This window comes from Lacerta agilis, chromosome 11 (genome assembly GCF_009819535.1).
Source record: "Lacerta agilis isolate rLacAgi1 chromosome 11, rLacAgi1.pri, whole genome shotgun sequence".
Taxonomy (NCBI): domain Eukaryota; kingdom Metazoa; phylum Chordata; class Lepidosauria; order Squamata; family Lacertidae; genus Lacerta; species Lacerta agilis.
Window position 1 is genome coordinate 30,483,859 of NC_046322.1, and position 22,827 is coordinate 30,506,685.

A 22,827-nucleotide genomic window follows, 5' to 3' on the forward strand; every position below is an offset into this window, starting at 1 on the left:
TTTGGACAAAAGAAAGGGGAATTTTGGTTATTTGGCTCTGTCCAAAGGATACAGGTAAGTTTTGGGGTCAAGTGTCTAGATTCTCCCAGATTTGATAAGTAACTTTTGAGGTTTGGTTGGGACTTTGGGAAATCCAGAGATGTGAACTAACTTATGGAAGCTGCCTACATGAGATGATTTTTGGGTCCCTTATTAATCTTGTTTCAGCTGAAGTGGGAAGAGGACATTCCCAACCCTAAAAACAGTAAACAAGCAAACAGACTCTCAGAGTATATTAACCAAAACACCTGTCAGTTCAGAATAAAAATATAAGTTGCAGCTTCTAATTCACATTGGGAAATTGCAGTCGCTTTTTTAAAAAGCTGAATTGCAATTAAATTTACACTCAACTAGTACTGGATCACATCACAGCCCAACCAGGGCAGTGTTTATGTGGTAGCAGAGTGCTGTGAATGAGTTTCCAAGTGCTGCATGTATCCTTGAAATGCTTGCTTCATTATTTTTGTAGTAATGGTACATCATCTTGTTTAATGAAGTCATGCTAGGTTTATGTAGATTCCCCCTGTCCTAAGTTCTTACTTGCTGATGCAGGAGGCTTTGGATTTTGAAGTATCATTAGGGTTAATCATCTACTTTTAGATTTAAGTTGTTGTTGAGATAATGCTACTTTCCCAAGATCATCCTCAGACTTTATGCCCAAATTGAGATTGGGCCAGTGTTCTTTCCCCAATCTATTCTACCCTCTGGACATTACTGGATAACCAACACTTAAATAATTAATCAATATTTTCTATTTAATATTTTCATATTAAAAACATACATGTAAGTGGAAATTTTAGTCTTTGACGTAGCCACCTAAAAGATCTCCCTATCACATTCTAATTTAGCATGAGTGATTTGTAGATGGATTGTGTCCAGTATGGTATGTGCTCCAGAGGGCAGGACCTGAACCAGTGGATTCAAATTACAAGAAAGGAGATTCTGACTAAAAATTAGGAAGAACTCTCTGATAGTAAGAGCTGTTGAACAGTGGAATGGGCTGCCTTGGAAAGTGGAAGACTCTCTTTCATTGCAGGTTGTAGAACAGAGGTTGAGTGTCAATCTGTCAGCGATTCTTTAGCTGTGATTCCTGCATTGCCGGGGGTTGGACTTGATGACCCTTGGGGTCCCTTCCAACTCTACAATTCTATGATTCTTCAATTCTTGTATGAAGCAATGGGGAGAAAATTCAGAATGTGGTGGTAGTCTTGTACCTCCACTGGTGTCACTGAAGAGTTGGTTCTGATGGCTTTGATAGCTTGGGGTTAGAAAGGGCTGATTCCAAGCTCCAAACTAGAAAGTTACAGCATTGTCAATAACCTAACCACACATTTGTGGGTGAATTTGTTGTGCATAATGACTGCTGTGTCTTACGCTTTCTCGGCTGACATCACTGATTGCTCTTGCCTAGCTGAAAATGAGGCAAAAACATAGAAAACAATCAACATGTTCATGTTCTAACATGCTTTATTTGGCAAATATCTTTTTAAATGTTACATGTTAAGGATGACTATGGCAGCCTAGAGTGTATTGACACCCCTTACATTGCAGAGATATGTTCAACAAAAATTAAATCCATATTCAGCGATCAGCTTAATATTTGAGTTTTCAAACATTTAGTAGTTTCTGGCAGCACTTCAGAAAGCTCCCTAAAAGTGAGGTTGAAATGTAAGACAATATTGTTGAGTCTAGAGAGGGGAGCATACATATTGAGAACAGATAGACAGTAGGAGAGGGGAAGAGAGTGCCTGTTGGTTCAGTGACTCATGGAAGCCTTTTGCTTGTTAGCATTCAGTTTTTCTCCATGCATAAAAGCTGCATTTTGGCTGTTCATAGAATTTGCTTTTTAGTGTGGCTTAATTTGGCAGTTGGATGCCCTCATACAACACTTCCAATCCCAACAGACTCTGTGTTGTATAAGATAGAAACGGCACTGCTGGTAAGATGATTGCAGAATCAATGTGAGCTGTGACATCAGCACGACAAGCTTTGCTCTGACAACATAGGGATATTCCTTTTCCTGGGATCATTTTTGCATTAATTTTTAGGTATTGAATCATGGAGTGCAGGCAAACAAACACTCTGTTGACAGTCTCTCAGGGTTCATGGTAGTGTGTCTCATGATCTAAACTTTTGCACTGTATTGCAGCCTGTTGCGTATAGAAATGTTGCAGTGAAGGCCAAAGGCAACACAAAATATTGTTCAGAGAGATAAAGGCAATTAGGAAAAAAAACAGTTGCTTGTGATCACTGCTCATCATCCTTTTGCCTCTGATAAACAGGTTTTGTAAGATTGTGTTGAACCCACAACCCTGATATTAATAGTATCATGTTCTACCAAGTGAGCTATCCCAAAAAATTAAAAACAAATAAACATGAATAGAAAATTATTTTTTAATGGAAGGGCTGGTGCTGTGATCTGCATGTTTTAATAGATCATGTATCTGTTTTATGATCTATTAAAACATACAAATAACTAAGTAAAAACTTCACAGCAGCAGCCCTTTCCTTACAAAAAGTTCCCAAAAGCCTGTTGGAATAAGGAAGTCTTCACCTGCTCATGGAAGGACAAGGAGCCAGCCAGTCTTAGCAAGGGAGTACTACTGTCTGGGAACAGATTTATCAGAGTACACAACTGACTTCTCACAGTTTCCTCTTGCTCTGATAAAATTGTTCTATGCAGATTACAGTTTCAGATCTTTTTTATACCAACAGTCCTTCATATTTCTCCCCTTACTTTGGCAAAACGAATAATCTGTGACCAAGGACTGCTTCTTCCCTGACCCGTGCCCCCAATTTTGAGAGACTTCCTTTTGTCTTATTTACAGTTTTATTCACATTAATCTTCATAAAGCAATGGTTGGATAGAGGACTGACATAATAGTGCAAGAATGACTCAAAGGTAGCTTCTGGTAGCATTTTTGGAGAACATCTTGGAGACCTGAAGAGAACATTCAGCGGCTCAATGTGTCAATAGCCATACTTGTAGTTTATCCCTATGATGATTGCAAAGAGACTAAGCTCCAGTTCATGCCTAACAAGAACAAATATTGTGCCCACACATTCCTTTGTCTGCTTCTCTTCTATGCCATAATGGAAAACCCCCATTATTAAACCACAGTGTCCTGTTAAACCACAGTTTCCCATTAATCTGAATTGTGGTTTGATATGTTGGTTTATAGCCAGATATTAAACTACTGTGTCATGGTTAAAATGTAATAGGAAGTGGTTGTTTAATATGCATTGGGAGTTTTTTCATTACACAAAAGGAGAAGGGAGTGCATATATTCAAGGCTCCTTCTTGGTCTAGTAAATTGTGGTTTATTGGACCAAGAACCTTTCATCTGAACCAAGTTATTGATTATAAGGCTGCACCACAAAGACCCAGATTTAGAAATGAATCATCCCTTTAGGAAGCAGATCGTGGTTTCTCATTATTTCACAATCATTGGCATGCTCCCATGAGGCTAGTGCATATAATATGGTGTGACTAAGATTACATGCTGTGAATCAGAAAGTATGTAGTTCAAAAGTCATGTAAGGCATGATTTTGACATTCATTTGTTGAAACTAGCCATGGGTATAGTTAACCACAAACCCAGGACAACACTGCAAACTGGTTAACTGAAACCTGAATCAAAAGCATCTGAACTCTTCTCAGGCACCTCTTAGGAAGAGAAAACACGTGAGCCTAAGACTTACTGCAGCTTTTGCACATTGCACTAAACCATGGTACAGCCATACACTTTTTTGTGAATGCGGGCAAACAGGCTTATCCTGAAGATGCTATTGCAGTAGGATCAGAGACAGAAAGAACATAAGAAGAGCCTACTGGGTCCAGCCAATGGTCCATCTTGTGCAGCATCCTGTTCTCACACTGGCCCAGGTGCCAGGAAGCAGGACCCAAGCTTAAAAGCACTTGCCCCTCCTGTGGATTCCAGCAACTGGTATTCAGAAGTGTTACTGCCTCCAACTATGAGGAAGATCATAGCCATTATGGCTAGGAGCCCTTATCTTCCATGAATTTTTCCAATTCTCTTCTAGAGCCATCAAAGTTGGTGGCCATCACTGTCTCCTGTGGGAACAATTTAGCTATGAGCTGCATGACGAAGTACTTTTTTAAAAAATCTGTCCTGAATCTGCCAACATTCGGCTTTATTGGATGTCCATGAGTTCTAGTGTTAGGAGAGACGTCACCTCTTACTTGCCTTTTCTCTAAACTAAAAAGTCCCAAACACTGCAGCCTTTCTTCATAGGGGAGACACTCCATCCCCTTGATCATATCGGTTGCCCTTTTCTGAACCTTTTCCAACTCTACAGTATCCTTTTCGAGGTGAGGTGTACAGAATGGTACACAGTGTTTCAAATGCTGTTGCACCATAGATTTGTAGTACAAATGTAACAATAAGTGAAATTTATTTTCCTACAATGAAGATTCTGTATAGCTCCCTTAAAACACTAAAGCTTTTGTCTTCCTTGTAGCAACCAACTGAGCCTCAAAGAATATGCCAGATTTGCCCTGGAACTTTCTGGAGAGAAGATAGTTCCCTCTGTGTCCCCACCCTGACTTTATGCTAGGTAAAGTTGCAAGCTATTCTGAAAGAAATATTTTGTTGAAATTACATTTGCCACAAAAATTAACCACAGCCAATTGTTTCTGCAAAACATTTATGTTTAAAACTTACTTAAGGCAGAGCATTCCTTTCGTTTGATCGTCTATAAGTTGTTAGTGAAACATTATTTTTTAATGTGGAGGGGGTGGGATTAGTACTTACCATAATATTATCCAGAATTTGGTTAGGATTTCCCATAAAGCTGTTAAATTGTAGAAGGATGATTATGGTGAATTCATGCAGATGCTCATGTTTGTAATTAGTATAAAGCTTCCTTGCTTCTTTCCGCTTACTGCCATTGGAGTACATAGAAATTTAAGATGCAGTCTTATTTCTTTGGCAAAAGAAAAATAGAAGCTTTTACAGGAAGCTTGAGGATTTTGGAAATGTCAGGCTTTCAACATTCCATGTTTCTTTTTTGTTGCAGAAAGGTTTGTTTTTTCTTATTATGGAGCTCTGTTTCCACTTCTCAAATAATTTTAAGCATTATTTGGTGTTGAGAGAGAATTTTCTCTCATGTCAATTTGGGGGTAAGGCGTTGTCTTTCCTTATAGCATGCTTGCCTTACTTGCTTGAGCCATTTGGATTTGTGTTACCAAACTATTCCTTGCCTGCAGGGTTTTTCATTCCCACTCTGTGTTTGTGGCATGCTGTAATGTGGTATGCGGTCTGGATGTGGATTAATATCTGGTAGAAGATCCTGTCTTAAAGTATGATTTGGGGCTTTGAGTTCCTTCCAGTCTCATGATTTCATGTTTTGGAGCTGAAACTGAATTGCAATCGTCATTGCCTTCCTGGCCTATGTGGTCTAGTGGTTATTCAGTCTGAAGGAAACTCTGTTCACGTGCCAAGAATTGCTGTTCTCCCAATGCCATTCTCCATGTCTTTTGACAGCCATAAGTGTTGGGGGGTAGGTGGTATTGTGAGGTGGTCTGATCCCAGAAAATTATATGTAATTGACCACATATGTTTAACTGCTGGATTATATAGGGGAGGATTAGACACAACTCAGTAAGTTATGCCAAAAAGCCAAAGTAAGCTTGAATATATTAGACTCATGGGGACTTCAAGCAACAAGGGTGAATTCAGGATTAATAAGGAACACCTGGGAGGTGGAAACAAATGGTAGAGATAAAATCTAACCAAGCAGACAAGCCCCAGCAGCACCCTTACATTAAACTAATTTCAGTTCTTTATTTGTTTAACTTTGTACTGATGTAGTCTTCCATGTTCGTTTGATCTGGTACTCCATTTGCCCAAGGTGAAGCGTACCTTTGTAATTGTATAATTTGGGGTGTAAAAAGGGCAGTATTTCTCACAGAAGTTTAAAATATGTGAAGCCTTGTGGAAAGTCATTGTTGGTACACAATATTACTGATTTGTGCTCTCCAGAGTAGGAAACCTAAAATAAAAGCATACAGCCTATTTACTGGATTCATCTTCTTCTTGAGACTTTCCTAGACAATTATTTATTGCATGGGGATTGCACCATATCCCACATTAAGGAATTTGGAGTTTAGGGATACAATATTTATGTTCCTAAAACTTAACAGATTAGTGCTACTTTAGTGTTCCCTATTAGCACTAAATGGTTTGCATTTGCTTTTTTTCCCTACATCTTTCAGATCCAATAGCTTTTCAGCTAATCATATAGAAACTTTGTGCCTCTTCTGACTTCCTGTTGATGGGATCAAGACTTGACTCTGCAATATGAATTTTGAAGGGAGTAGCAGTAGGAGAGCAAAGGAGTTTGTTGAAGAGGTGTAGGAAGGACTGCAGTCTTGCAAATACATCCATGTCATGTCACCCTATTCCACTATCACTTTTTCATACTGTTAAAATGCATAGAAGCTGGATCTTCAATGCTGGAGAATCTTGCTTCAGAAAGGATCTGGACCAAGCTTTGTGTGACATTTGAGGATGGGGAAGAAAAGTTGCAGCATCTTTTTTGTAACAGTTGCCTTCTTTGTTTGACCACAACTTCTGTCAGCGTACCTCTTCCTCAAGAGTAGTCTTTGCTCACTTTGTGTTCTGCCTTGACCTGGACCAGTCAATGCCAAAGTCAAATTAACGATGTCTGCTAACAGTTGAACTTTGTGTGAAGGGTCTTGTTGGAAGAGCCTTTTGAGAAGACAAAAATCCTTTGTTTGCAAACAGAGAAATGTATATGTTGTATTAACTTTACTCTCTCAAAAACCTCCCAAACAATTCTAATATAGTTTTAAAGGGAACAGAAGAACTGATACATTTTGGAAGCACACATAATACTTTAAAAAAAACCAACCACCCGAAGATTGACAAATTTTGCATTTGTAAAGCAACTTGTATCATTAATTAGATGGCAACTACTTGTCTTTTTATTATTAAACATTTATTGCACTAGGTATAGTGCTTTAAAGCATCTGCTCAGTACTCCATTATGATAGCACAAAAATGCATTTACGTGAGTGTAATAAAATAACAGATGCTTCCTGATGACAACTTCCCAATTTGTTTAGGAAACATTCAGTCCCAGATTCAGTTTTCCTATGCAGTGTGGCAGCCATGCAAGTGAAATTATCATGGAGAAGAAAATAAGTGGGAAAAATCAAGTGATTGTGTGCTGTTTTTCTAGAAAATATTAGTTCCTCTTGAATTAAATTAAGTTAAATCCTGTTTTGAAACAGTTGAATATGACAACTTTCTACTCACCATTCTGTAAGCAAATCTTTTCATGACAGACTTTAATTCTGCCTTCATAAAACCAGTGAAATTTACATTAATGCAACCAGCATAATGCAAAATGAATTGAGCAGTAATAGAACTATTTTTTGTACTGCATTGTTTCAGTTGCATTTATTAGAGTAGTTAATTGTTTGTTATGACACATCCATTTATTTGTACTATTTCAGTTTCAATATTTTAGACGGCCTTTCAGGGGTACCCTTTCGAAGGCAGCACACAGTATTAAATACCATTTAAAAACAAACCATAAAATTATCAAAAATTAAGGTGACCTCCAGTTATGCTCACTCAGTTGCCTAACACACTTCACTTGCACAACAGAGTTTCCCTTTCCTTTCCTTTCCTCTCCAGTTACTCATCACAAGTCTCCAGAAACTGCTCCAGAAGATGGGGAAGGAGAAGTTCCATTTTGCAAATGGAAGTTGATTCACATGGTGGTGGATGTCACCCATATTCTAAAACACACTAGTGCATCTAAAAGATTTATAGGAGCAGCACAGAAACTATAACAGCATAATAAACCAATGCACATATACAATAAAATGACTTTTTTAAAATCCGCAGCAGTAAATCCTAAGACTAAATATCAGTTAAAATCATTTCAGAATAAATTGCATGCTGAGGATAAAATTGCTTGTTTGCTTGTGGTGCATGTCTGTCTATGGCCCTATTTGGGCATTCTGCTTGTGTGTAAAATCAGTACCTAAAAAAGTGAGAACAGGAATAAATCTCCTAAGATCTGCTCTTCCTGTAGCCCCCCTCAAATCATGAAGGGCAAAAGTCTGAAGTGGAGAGCTTCTTCTGCTGAGGAAGGCTTCCCATGCTGTTTGGAATGCTCAACTTACTTATTGAATCCAACTTTGTCATCTCAGTGGACTTAAGTTAGTCAGGCCTATTGATTTCATTGGATCTGCCCTAAGGCTGACTTAGCTGAATTAAGCACCATGAATTGAATTCAACGATGCACTATTAACAATAAAAACAGATTGCATTGTCTTTCAAAATTAAAATATCCTGCTGTGTCAGCATTGGTGAAGAGGACAGAGGGGTTCCTCATAGGAATGTTTTGTAATTGTGGACTATCACTCCTACTCTGAGTAGTCTGCATAGCAGGAGAGACTAAAAAGGAAAAACTTGTTGGTATATATACGTGAAGGCATGGTGCGGGAGGGACTTTGTTTACCATAACCAGTTGGTCACTTTTATGTGCACCTGGCACAGCTGTGATGTGCCAGCATGGAAGGAAAAGGAAGGGCTATTTTAATGACCATATAGGGTCTCTTTATACCTTGCTTTTAGGACATGAGGCAGAATCATGGCCAAAGAAAGGTATCCTATGGTGTATTATACATTTCTTAGTGATGATCAAAAAAATTCTTTGCTTCATTACTACTTAAAGTCATTGCTAATCATTATAGCTAAAGCTAGGATAATTTGTTTTAAAAGCACAATTTATTTTCCTTTGCACATAATACCAAACATAGAATAATCTCTCAGATTTTGTGGTCTTTTCATTCACAGGGAGCATCAAATACTGTAAAGGGTGTATTAAGGTGACTTAAAATGAACTTCAGTTATAACATGGCTCAGCTTCAGAAAATGATGCTATCAACATTTGCAGAGACCAAAGTTGACTTCCCCTTGGTAAATTCTTTTCATCCACCCTATTGGAAGTACAGAGAAAAATATTACACATGAGTACTCAAGCCTTTATGTCATGCATCCTGTTACTACTGTTTACCAAATAAAAAGGGATTAGAGCTGGCCTTAAGGAGGATTCAGAAGTCCTTGTATGTTTATAGACCACAGATATAGCAAGTCATCATGTCTCTAGAAACAAGGCAGGCAAAAATGAGAGCTCTGAATATCTAGTAAAACCATGCATGTTTTCTTTATAAAAAGGCATGTTGTGTTACAGTTGTCTATTGAACAGGTTTTCATCTTTTAAAAAATTGCTTCAGCATCTTTCTAGAAAATACTGCTGTTCTGTTTTCCCAGTAATTATCTTGACTATTTTAAATCATGGGGACGCGGGTGGCGCTGTTGTCTAAACCACAGAGCCTAGGGCTTACCAATCAGAAGGTCAGTGGTTCGAATCCCTGCAACGGGGTGAGCTCCCGTTGTTCAGTCGCAGCTCCTGCCCACCTAGCAGTTCAAAAGCACGTCAAAGTGCAAGTAGATAAATAGGTACCGCTCTGGCGGGAAGGTAAATGGCGTTTCTGTGCGCTGCTCTGGTTCGCCACAAGCGGCTTAGTCATGCTGGCCAACATGAGCTGGAAGCTGTCTGCAGACAAATGCCGGCTCCCTCGGCCTATAGAGAGAGATGAACGCCGCAACCCCAGATTCATTTGTGACTGGACCTAACGGTCAGGGGTACCTTTACCTTTTTATTTTAAATCATATACTGGTTTTATTTTCTGAACAATATCAGGCTGTTGGCTGATACTAAGTTGGAACATAATGTTAAGTGTTTAGTCAAGTTTAATACAACTCTACCATCTTTAACATGATCCGTTCTGGCATTTTTCTAATGTAGGAGGAAGAATTAAAGTTCATTAACAACCTGAGAGGCATATGATACCGCCAACTGTGTTCTTAGGGAAGCTGTTTTTTCAGCCATTCAGCCATTCAGTACTTACCCCAGAAAGTTCAGTATAGTGAATTTTGAACTCACAGCTGGTTGTCACCAAGTGCACCTACAAATTCTATGGCTGTATAAGGCATGAGTTTGGAAGCATGCCATTACTCAGCTTGTGCGCACATATGCACGTTTTTCTGGCAGGCGTGCTGCCTTTATACTGTGAATGCATCAGTTGTGTTATCTTGACAAATATGTTCCAGTATTTCCTTTTAGTTCACTCCATGAAACATGTTTTTTAAAAAGAAAAAAGAGAAGAAGTAGTTAATGGCCTCATTTGCAAAGCCTTTGAACACCAGTACTTGCCAGTAAATTAATTTGTTAATTGTGATCTTTTGGGAGGGTTTAATAAACACCTCTGCATTAGGCTCCACCTCCCTTGTAGCTTAGATATTTTCACCATATCATTATTTACTCCTACTTCAGTAATGGTCTCCTTTTAGTCAGCTTAAGAGCTCTGTTTTCAATAACATGGTTGCAAAGGTTTATAAACTACAAAAAATAAAAATAAAAATAAAAATCAGTTGTGCAATATAGTAGCAAGAACAGAATTGGAGGGATTGTGTGGATTTTTCTTCTCTTCAAAAATTGAAGCAAGCTGTTTATTTTATACAGTCGTACCTCGTGTTGCGTTCGCTGCGGGTTGCGAATGGCACGGGTTACGAACGCGCCGAACCTGGAAGTACTGGAATGGGTTACTTCCAGATTCGGCGGGTCACGCATACACAGATGCGCCGAATTGTGACCCGCGCGTGCGCAGAAGTGGCGCTGCAGGTTGCGGACTGCTTAGGATGGTAACAGGGCTGCAGAACAGATCCTGTTCGCATCTAGAGGTACCACTGTATATGAATGATGATAGCAGTGCTCAAATGCCTTCTGTGAAATATGTTAATATTTGGCATTTTTAGTATCTTTTCATCTTTAAGTAAGAATATCATACTTTGAGCACAATATTGTATTATTCATAAATAAAACATTTTTTTTAAAAAAAATATTACCCCAACACCGGGAATAATACTCCCCCCCAGATTGTTAATTAAACAAGCCATGTTTGTTTATTTTGGGGGTGGGGGTGTTAAATTTAATTTTTTTCCAGTTTTGCTGCTTTTCTTTATTTTTGTATGACATTGACATATATGTTCTTACTTTAGTAAATAATTTTTTTAAAAGAATCAAGCCTACTATCACTTTCAGTCTTGACATTGGCATTTGTTCCACATAAATTGAATTATATAGGAAATTATCTGATGTTATTTTACTATTCAAATTGACTGGAAGATTGTCAGCAGTAACTGTAATGTTTCACAAAACTAAATTGGCATGTTGACAAAATGGGTAGAATGTATCCATGCAGAATATAGAAAGTGGTAATGCTGTTTGATAATAACTTGTCCATCTACCCAGCCTAATTCAACATGCCACCGCAAAGTTGCTTAAACCAGGTTTAGTAGCAAAACATGGTGCAAGCTGGAAGTGTCATTAAAATTGTACAATTGCTTCAACATGTGTTGATTTCTGTGTGAGTTTGCCTATGTCAGGCATAGGCAACCTTCGGCTCTCCAGATGTTTTGGACTACAATTCCCATCATCCCTGACCACTGGTCCTGTTAGCTAGGGATCATGGGAGTTGTAGGCCAAAACATCTGGAGAGCCGAAGGTTGCCTATGCCTGGCCTATGTGAATTGACCCAGGCTAGATTTATATAACAGTTCACTCCGCTGGTGCATTTGCACTGCACTGACATTACCGCCACCTCTTTCTTTCCATCCCAGTATGCAGCAGTGGCATAGGCAACTGGGGAGGTTAGTGCTGGCACCCTCCCTGCCATCTGCAAGTGCCTACAGTAAAGTACATTGATTATCCTTTCTTGGGTTAGAAAGAACATTACAGGTGAAACACATAATAGGGAATTGGTGTAGTATCATGGCTAAGAGACTGAACTTTGAATCAGGAAGTCCCATGTTTAAATCTCAGCTCTGGTACGAGCTCACTAGACAGTCTTAGGCAAGCCGTTCTGTCTTAGCTTCAGTTGTGCTTTCTGCATTATGGGAGATAATAATACTGAATTTCTCCTAAAGGTGTGTTGCAAGGGGTACAATTAGATAATGCACATGAAGCACTTTGGATGCTTGAATGTGTTTAACAAATGCAAATTACTAATTTGGAAGTGACCTGCTCAATTCATACATGCCCTTTCCATAGTTGAGTTCTGAAGGGCGGAGTGAGTTTTACAAGTTTTCTCCAGGAACTTGCCTATGATACCATTAAGAAACCTTTCTCTCATTAAAAAATATCCTATTTTAATTACCGGTAATGCGTCAACAAGTAAAGAGATAAAGATACATGTGAAAGTTTTAAAAATAAAACAAAAAAGGAAGACAGACTGAAGAATGTGAATTGATTGCTAAAATTATAATCTTATGATAAGGCAGGTGACGGCATGGTGATAGGATTTATGATTAATTAAGGTAATTATTCATTTGTATTTCATTCCCATTCTCTTTGGTTATGTCCACTGTTAATGTTTGTTTCAGGAATGTCTAGATGACTCTCAAGTGGCTGGAAACTCTGCAGCATCTGAAGTGATTCGCTATGAATATCATGTTTTGTACTCCTGCAGCTATCAAGCTCCTGTACTTTATTTTAGGGCATGTTTTTTAGGTAAGATGTCCTCTTGATGAAACAATTATTAAAAAGAAAAATGTGCACATGGAGTATTTATGAGAAATAGAAATTGTACTGGATTAGCAGGAAAATAAAAGGATGAAAAAATATTAGCGTATGGTGGTGGTTGTGTATATTTCAGATTCTGTAAATATCAGTATCCTGGGGCAGATGATATCATCTTAGCCTGAATAAGTTTGATCTTAAGAGTCCTGGCAGCAAGCCTATGGTTAACTAAACCTGCTGGCAATTTCTTTAAAAATAATAATAGGAAAATCTACTGTGTCAGACTCAGAAATGGAATACCTGGGGCCGACTTCTGAAAAGATGCCCTTGAATATGTACTTTCCAGAATTTTCATTTTAAATTAATAATGTATTCTGGCTGAGAATGATTAAATAGAGAACACCACTTACTTTATCATGTTTCAACAATTACAATAATAGTTTTAAAGCTCTTTGTGCCAAAAGTTAGCTTTATGTATTTTCACTGGCTTTTGGTATTTTCTTTTCAATCTGTGTTGCAACCAGTGTCCCACTGTTGCTTCCCTTGTCAGGAAAGTGGAACACTGCCTCCTCCAAGGCCACTGTTAGTAATACTTACTTAATTAGCTGGCATAGAGTGATCATACTTGTAGCAGTGCCTATATGCTACTCTGCTCTGCCCAAGGAGTCTGTACCTGAGGCCAGTGAGTTGGAATCCTGAGGTTGTTTTCTAAACTTAGTCTCCTGTACAGCAGTATCAGTAGCTTTTGTGTTTGGAATGATCTGTTAGCTTTATCTAGATGAACACATCTGAATGTTGCTAGTGATATCTTTTTCTTTTTAATTAAAAAGTAGCTTAAGCTGCTTTGAATGTGTTTGGTAGATTTAATCACTCGCTGCCTTATATTGTTTAATGGCTTTTAATTTTGCCATGTTAGCATTTTAACCAGCTCTTTGGATGTGAAATGGAAGAACAAATTTTCTGACTCCTCTGGTAAAAGGGATTTTAATCTGAGGTTCATTTTCACGCAAATGACAATTCAGGGTATATTTTCAAGTTAGGATGTAGGGAATTGGGGACATATATCAGGCTTCATTCCTAGTAATAGTTCCCTAATTCACACATACCACACTGCAATTATATACGTGGTTATTGCAAACATTTAACGAAGTAGCAAATGTTTAACTTGTCTGCAAATGGCAGGATAAATAAAATCTTGCTGCCCAAGTCACTTAGTTGTTTCAAAATATACAGTAGGCACATTAATTTATTTGTAGTGTGATAAAATGTCATCATATTTGTATTAGATTGAACAATAGTATATACCTCTTAGAAGCAAGTGGGGAGTTTGGGAATGGTGATGCTGCAGGTAAAGGAAGTAGGGCAGTCCCCCCCCCCACCTTTTTTTTTTACAGTACTGTATTTTCACATAATTAGTATTCACTATAAGCAGTTAATCACCAGAGAAGAGCTCCCAGAGACAAAACAAGTTGTTTAGCTTGTCAGCATCAGGGAATCGGAGGTGTTGAAACATGACTCCTTATAGCTGGAAGTGGATATTACAGAAGCTGATGGATGATCTAATGCACAATCTTTGTATTGTGTGCCAACAGCTCCCCTTGCAGTACAGAGTTTTAATTGTTCCTGCAAGTATAATTATACATTTTAGCACTCTTCTTGGGGGTTTTTCACAATAGAAAATAATGACTTTTGGAGGATTTCTACAATAAACTAGGGCCTCATATCTTTTTAGCAGCCCCCTTCTGACCTAAATAGTGTAGCTTATCCCAATTTAACAGATCTTTCCAACAGATCTTAGGTGTCCTTTATATGTAACAGCAGTGGTGTTGGAGCTGCTTTACCATGGGCAAAAAATTCCTCCTTGAGCACCATTAGGTGGGGCACAAATATACACACGTGCCACACACACACATACATCACATCACATATCAGCAGAGTGAGTTGTGCAGATTGTTTCCTTGCAGACATTGCTTGACTGGGATCAGGTTCAACCATTTTTTGTTACAATTTTGCAAGGCACTTTAGGGATAGATTCGGACAGAACTGGACACCATGATTAGAGCAAGTCCTACACTGACTGTTCTATCTGTAGATCAGTTTTGATTATTGCAATACTTAAAAGGACTTTCCTGGATCCAAAAATATTCAAAAATATCACTGAGTGGCAAATATCCCATTTTGGGGCAATTTAGTTAAGAGGGCGATGGCTGTCCAGCTTCAGGCATGCTTGGAGGAAACTGATTAACTAGACCCATTTCAGTTCAAATTCTGACCCAGTCATGATATTGAAATTGTGTTGGTTGCCCTGGTTGATGATATTTGCTAGGATAGAGATGGAGGAGTGTGACCCTGCTCGTTCTCTTTAACCTGTTGGTGACTTCAGTACTGTTGACCGCAGTATCCTTCTGGAACGGCTCTGAGAGGTGGTGGTTAGAGGTATCGAGTTATGATAGCTCCATTAGCACCTTTTAGGCCGTTCCCAGAAAGTAGTTATGAAGGACTCTTGTTCAGTGCCACTGAAGTCCTCTGCTGTCCCACAGAGTTCCATGTTGCCCCCCTCCCCATTTAGTATCTGTTTGAAGCTGCTGGGAGCTGTCATCGGGAAATTGGGAGTGAGCTGTCACCAATATGCAGATGACACCCAGATTTCTCTTTCTGTTCCACCTACATCAGGAAATATTATTTACTTACACCCCAATCCTATGTATGTTGGTGTATCAGACTTGAGTCATTAGTATAAAATTGTGGTGTGTGACATTGCAAAAGCCAGGTTTAAGATTGTGTTGTTAGTGTATAGTGTATATTAAAACACACACACACATATTTTGGAGCATTTTCAAAACATTTACTTCCATCATTAATTAAAAAAATAAAATAAAACCAGCAGAAAACATAATATTTAAAATTTTAAAATTTTTGGAATGTGTCTATGCTAGAGAGAAAAAATACATCATTTTTCTCTTGGTTGTATTTTCACCACTTCCATACATAATGCTGCTCCTGCTTGCATGATTCATGTTGCATCATCTGTATGGTTGTGATTTTCTGGCAGCAGTGTCCTATGAGCAATTTCTGGTGAAATGTATCGGCTTAGCTGCTGACAACAGATAAATTAGAAATGTGATACTAGTAGTGTATCAAGAGGCAATCCTAGTTTTAACAAGGAAGCATGTTTAGCAGGGCGACATGCATAGCATTTCATCCTAAGTTCATTTGGCATAAGATGAGCTTTCTGTGCAGACTTCCCTGCACCTGTCCATTTTTGTGACTCTTCAGCTCATGTATATGCATCAAAATAGAAGTGTATGTAAACATCATGTCTAAATTTCCAACATGGAAAACATACCACGTGAGGATTCATGATCTTCAAAACGATTGTTGCTGGAACATTTGCCTCTGTATGACAACTGAGGAAGAGTAATAGTCAATGGGAGCATTATTTTTTTTTTTTTATTCTTTTTTTTATATAAGAATTTATTGGTTTTACAACAAACAACAAACAAATACAACACCCACATTGACCCAACACCAACTGAAAGTAAACAAATACACAAACACCAATAATTCTTCTTCTTATGCTGTAAAAAAAAAAATTTCTTGGTCGAATCTTGGTACAGACTTCCCCTGCCTTTTCGCCTTCGGTTCCAATCCCAATTATTACTTAAATAACATCTTATGCCATCATAATCTTAAAAACTCAAAAATCCAAAAGTTAAAATCTAAAGCTTCTTTCAAACAAATCTTGTTTCATAATAAACAATATTTTCCCATTCTTAACTTAACATAAATCAAATCATGTTATAGCTTCATGTTAATTCCACACAAGATTCTGGTTCTTATCCATTTATTTCCAACATAAATCGTAACAAGTATCTTCATTAACTATAACTGCTGTTAATAACAAAAATTTAAAATACCTCTTTTCTTTCTCTAAAACTTAAAGTCTTGACACACCAGTTTCAGGTTACCATAATACATCCCTTTTCCTTTATACCTTGATACTGTTCACCCTATCCCCCTTCTGTCCATTTTCTTTGGTCGTCCTGCTCCAGGGCTGCTCCTCGAAGTGTCCTTTTTCTTTGCATATCCACAGATCCAGACTAAATCCACAGTAATCCTTGCATAGAACGTCAGGGTGCACACCCTTTCTCCCAGCCTCTCCGGTTCATCATCACAATCTTCTTTTATTTCTAAACATAAACATAAAGTTCTCACCTTCACTCCCAAGCTCTCACCTCGGGAGTTAGATATAACAATTTTCTCCGTCCTGGGTCTGCCACCCCCAAGGGACGATCCATTACTCCGGAGTAGCCATATCTTTTCATCCTGTTGTTCAATCAGTCCCTTCAGTTCAGTGCCAAGGTTCTCCTCCAATACAGCCATTTCCTGTACAGTCTCCTCTGTGGGGTATAACTTTTCTAACATATGACAGTTCAATATTTCCAATTTTCGGTTGAGCAGTTCCAGTTTCAGTAAAATAATCCTTTCTTCATGGGTCATTTCGCAGTTCGTAACCAAGTCAAAAACAAAGCCAAGCATGGCAGAAGCGGGCATAGGTGTCAAATTGCAGTTTCGGTTCTCAGACTTCTCCATCTTAATACCAGTAACTTTCCATTCAGTCAAAGTCCTTCACGGCCATTTTCCCTGAATCCAGGGCGCAAGAGCCAAAAATTTTAAAAAGAGATACTGTCCACCAGTTTGTTCCCCGAAGGGAAATCCAAAAGTCTCACTTATCAAATTTTAAATACTTTGTAGCCATCGCTGTAACAGCAGTCTCTTAAGCTGGTTATTTTCTATCCCCCGAGGGGAAAGAGGCAGGCTCCCTTTCCAAGTGTCTCCCAGGTCGTCGTCAAAGCGCAAAAACAAATCAAATCCAATACTCACGACACCGGGATTCTTTAGCTCGAACTTTGACAGGTAGAACATTAACGCTCATCGCGGGGGCAACCGCCGCTCCACGTCCCGGTTGGGGCATGTCCCCTGAAGCCCGGCTCCGTTTTCCCTTCACCCCCACTCCCCCTTTACAGGGGGAGCGAGGGAAGGGTACGGAGCCACAGTGGGCATAGCCGGGGAGCCCAGGATACGGGACGCTCTTCCCGCACCCCATCGGAGCCCCGCTTTGCGGTAGCGGGGCTCCAACCCCCGGGACGGACTGGGTCGCCTCGCAGCCGAGGCAACCCACGACCGCTCCGCAATAGCATCGCCGCCGGAAGTCGGGAGCATTATTTTATAACCACTTCATTAGGTGCTATCACATATCTGTGAAATGCTAAGTGATAAAGCTTTGATCTCTAAAAGAGGCAAAACTCACCCCAAATTCACACTATTGTTTGAATGAAGCTTAATTCTTAGCAAGAATTCAGAAGCCTGAAATTTTCCCTTTTATATTTATAGATAAAATGATTTTTTTCTTTTTACCATTTATGTGTATCATGGTAGTGTTGCTGATGTCACCCATTTTAGGTTCAACACAGCAATCCAGGTGTGGGTCTCAGCCTAGTAGAGTAAGACCTTCTGATCTAGATGTTATTATGGGATTAGAAGAAACAACATAAAGTGCAGTTTGTTGTTTCTGAGGACCAACAAATTGAATTTAAGACATGGTCAGGTATTAGATTATTTTATGTATTTATGTGTGGTTATATCTATAAGATATAACCGCTATATATATATATATATATGTGTGTGTGTGTGTGTGTGTGTGTGTGTGTGTGTAGGCGGGTGGCGCTGTGGGTTAAACCACAGAGCCTAGGGCTTGCCGATCAGAAGGTCGGTGGTTTGAATCCCTGTGATGGAGTGAGCTCCCGTTGCTCAGTCCCTGTTCCTGCCAACCTAGCAGTTCCAAAGCACGTAAAAAGTGCAAGTAGATAAATAGGTACCGCTCCAGCGGGAAGGTAAACGGCGTTTCCGTGTGCTGCTCTGGTTCACCAGAAGCGGCTTAGTCATGCTGGCCACATGACCCGGAAGCTGTACGCCGGCTCCCTCGGCCAATAAAGCGAGATGAGCGTCGCAACCCCAGAGTCGTCCATGACTGGACCTAATGGTCAGGGGTCCCTTTACCTTTACTTTTATATCTATAAGGTTTTTTACCCTCTTACCCTCTTTACAGTGATTAAACAGTGAACATTTGTAAGAATAGCAATTTCAAATATGAAATTTAAATTATGTGTTGACAAATATAGAGATTGCCATACTTATCTAAAGCAAAAAATCCTTACATAGCATCCAGAACATAACCACTATCAGCAGACAAATGGAGGAGGGGAATTCCACAGCAGGAATCTGCTTGCTCTTTGTGTGCTCTCCAGTACTAAAAACCACACAAAGGAGATCACCAGGAATCTTTTCAGTTGCATTTCCTCTTATGTGTGGTAACTTAGGGCATGCTCCAGCCGCCTCATTAGTAGTTGTGGCTTGTGTATCATTTTATCACATAATGCAATAAAATCCTATGTCCCTACATAGATATTGTTGATTTTGCTTGCTCACTGTTTTATTTTCCCACATTGAAGTTACTACTGGTAAGATGTCAACAGAGAAGTTTGTCCTCCATTTTGAGTGTGCTCAACAAAAATAAGATAAAACTGAATCTGATGGCAACAGGATTTCGGATTGTATCTAAAGATGACATTCAAATGTTAATTGGACGAATAAATCTTGTTTATTTCACGGACATGAAAATGTCAGTGGAATAAAACTATTTATCACAGGATAATGGCCTCCTGACACCTGATAAATGCCAAGATAATGATACTTATTGAAAAAGCATCAAAATAGTCTCTCATTTGTCAAAAACAAATACTTGGGCAAAGATCATATGTTTCTTTTCAATATAGTACCGGTAACTTCATTCTGTTATAAAACCTTAGCAAGTATCCAGGATACAAGAGTAAGCACCAATCAATACTGCATGGTGAGGCCTCTGAAGAGGGCAGTTATTCTGCTACGCGGACATGACAGCTATAAAACACTCAGCAGGGTTGGGCCATGTTCCACCCACCCCCAGCCACATACACAAACATCCCAGATGTTGTGGCATCTTTTAAAGGAAATAGAATTTTCTCTGTGTTTTCTGTTTTTGCTTTTGAATTATCTGCATTTTGTGTGTGTATGTGGAGATACATATATTACAATTATTATTTTTTTCCAGATGGAAGGCCTTTAACTCTGGATGAAATATGGAAAGGTGTACATGAATGCTACAGGGAGCAGCTCTGGCAGGGCCCCTGGGATACCATTACACAACAGGTTAGAGGCTTCTTCCACCTATTACAGCATGGAATTATTTTAGTTGAATAATGGATACCGGTATCCCAAACTACACCTTTATTAGTCCAGAAAAAAGGATCAACCCTAAAAAAGTCCATTTGCTAAATGTGAGAGATATTAATAGCGATAAAATATGAAATAATTATACAGTCTTTATTACATGGGTTTTAAGCAAAACTAGCTATAGATGATTCCTTTTTTTTTTTTTTACTACTGAAAATCTTTCTACAGACCAGATGGAGGTGAAGTTCTGAAATAGATAATTCACCTCTTTCTATGAGCCAATGTAAGTGGAACAATTCCCAGTTCCATTTTGAATAAAAATAGTTGTTCGGGAGAAGCTATATCTAATGCTATATTTAAAGGGACAGGAAATGTGTGTCACAGGCTCACTCTGGACCTGCCCTTCTATATAATAGAAATTCAGATTAATTTCGGTTGTAGTTGACAAGCACCTACAACTGTGTTGCTGTAAATAGAACTTTTCAGTTAACTGAAAAAGAGGAGGGAACAAATTCTGGCTGAGGCCAGTGCTGTGGTATAATAAGCATGTATTAATCCAGCCTTATTTGGTTCTATTAGAACAGTGGTTTTCAACTAGTGTGCCTTGAATGATGGTTCTAAGTGCCGCAGGCAACACTGGCCTCTGTCCCTCTTTCTTTCTTTTCCTCCCTCCTGATGTCCTCCTGTGTCTCTGCCTTTCAAAGCTTTGCACAGCTGTTTGTTGCCTCAGCCCTGGCTACAAGCTCCACAGGTGAATGGTGCCTCTGGGGCTGGCCAGGGGGTGCTGGTTGTCAGGAACTGAGGAGCCTTGGAGTAAGCAAGCAAGGGAGCCCAGCCAGCTAGTCCACCAGCCCTTGCTCTTGGGAATGGATGGACAAATGGGAGGCTAGGCAGGCAGGCACCACTGGCCTTTTTGTGCTAGCTGTGTGAAATGTCTGCCTGGTATCTGAGTGTCCAAAACCGAAGGGAAGCCTTTCCACCATGCAGGCACAGTGGCGTCTGCTGTTGCCTCCCAAGGTGAGTAAGATGGTGGCCTCATGTTCACCTTTGGCCAGTCTCTATTGGGCCACTATGGCTGGGGGCATCCTCTTCCGAGGCCCCTGTTGGACTGTGTGAGGAGGCACAGTCTTTGGAGGGGGGGCAGCTCAGAGACCAGGGGTGGCAGCAGTGGCTGCCCAGAGGACTCTCAAGGACAGGAGAGAGGAGAGAAGGCTGAGGGAACACTCCACAAGGGAGGGTGTTCAAAAAAGGGTGAGAGTTGCCAGCTCTGCAGGCAAGGGGTGACATAACTGGGCTCCTGAGCCCCACAGGGGCACCGCAGAAATAATGTAGTTGGTCAAGGCAGCCGTGGACTCAGAAAGGTTGAAAACCTCTGTATTCGAAGGTAACAGTTATCATAAATGCAGAATTTTCCTTTGTTGAGTTTCTGTAAAATTAAGATGCAATTATTCTAAGATATATATGTATTTTGCAAAACTTGGAAACTAGGGCATTTTCAGACTGTCACTCATTTGTGAATGGGATTCAGTTATATAGCAGCACATTCAAGTTGCGCAGTTGGTGAATTTTGCACGCTTGTGCAACTAATCCCCCTCCCCCGCCCAAACTTGGATTTTTTTTTCAGTAAGGAAAATGATGGGGCAGTACACTGTAAAGTGTGGATAATTACTCAACACAATGTCATATAACCTCTCCAGCAACAAAAATCAGTTCAACAGACAGTTGACATCAAAGAACTTCCCTGCCCATTTGTGCAAACAAATCAGGATAAATGTTCAGTTAACAAGTCATCTGGAAGCAACCATAGACATATTTAAAGGACTTTGTTGGAAAGATTGGAGAGACATTGATTCAAGCACAGGGTAAAAGGTATAATCCTTAATGAGCCTCCTTCTCACCCCCTTCCTCTCATTTGCCTCTGAAAAGCCTGTCTTGGAAGGGAGTCTACAGCAGGCTTTACTATAAGTAGCAGGGGAGAAATTCTCATTGCTGAGTTTAATCACATCCTGTCAAAAGTGCTTGCATGCTAAAATCAGGTGCTTTTAACTCTTGCCTATTCTTTGACTTGGAAAACCTCCCCTTGAACTTTGTGTAGGGGGTAGTTGTATTTTCTCAGTGTTGGGAAAATACTTCTCTGTGATTGGTGGAAATTGATGGTGCTGCCATAGGCATTGGGGAAGTTTCTGGAAGTGCCGCAACATTCTGTATGGTTTGGTATTCACCCATTGCTTTCTTTGCTTGGTGCCAGATAGTGCACAAATAAGCTTGGTTGAGGTTATTCCAGCATGCGCTAGCTGCTGTGGTGGCGCAATTGAATCGCCACTATTAAGAAGCATGGGGAGAAGAGACAGAGTTCATAGGGAATTTATAAGATGGGTAACCTCAAAATGAATATTACATTGAGGGTGGGGATATGGAAGATGTAGAATTGAAGAAATGTTGAATAAAATAAAAACAGTTGATTTGAGGAAGGCATCTCTTAATTATGTCAAGTGTTCACTGTGATATAGGCAGTAACCAATTTGACACATGTTTAGCATTGTAATGCTTTGTCAAAATGGATCAGTGCAGTTTTGAGGAGAGAGAGGCTCCATGAGGTATCTATATTTATGAGCTGAAATCACCAATTTGCTCTACACAGATTCAGAAACTATTCAGATAATAAAAAACTTAGATGTAAATTAAAACTAATTATAGATAATCCAGCCTTTGTAAAAGAGATTTCTGTGGTTAAAATTTATAATAATGTAATAAATAATAATGCAATAAAAATACAAAATGCTTTCATTTGGCAACTAGAAACCAATTTGATTTCTTTTTAATTCACTTTCACATAAATACAGAATAAATGCCCCGGTACCCCTGTTTACA

At 39.4% G+C, this 22,827-nt stretch overlaps 1 protein-coding gene across 2 annotated transcripts in view; it reads left to right on the plus strand.

Annotated features, from left to right (window-relative positions):
• Positions 1 to 22,827, plus strand: part of ATG10 (autophagy related 10) — a 105,948-nt gene that overhangs the window by 61,053 nt on the left and 22,068 nt on the right. Inside the window, exons 2-4 of one of the 2 annotated variants that reach the window (XM_033163700.1) lie at positions 8,898 to 9,020; positions 12,549 to 12,675; positions 19,835 to 19,932. In XM_033163700.1, the coding sequence (XP_033019591.1) occupies positions 8,940 to 9,020; positions 12,549 to 12,675; positions 19,835 to 19,932 (306 nt within the window). In that variant the 5' untranslated portion in view covers positions 8,898 to 8,939. The remainder of the gene's footprint in view (positions 1 to 8,897; positions 9,021 to 12,548; positions 12,676 to 19,834; positions 19,933 to 22,827) is intronic. The other variant, XM_033163699.1, reaches the window with a different exon arrangement.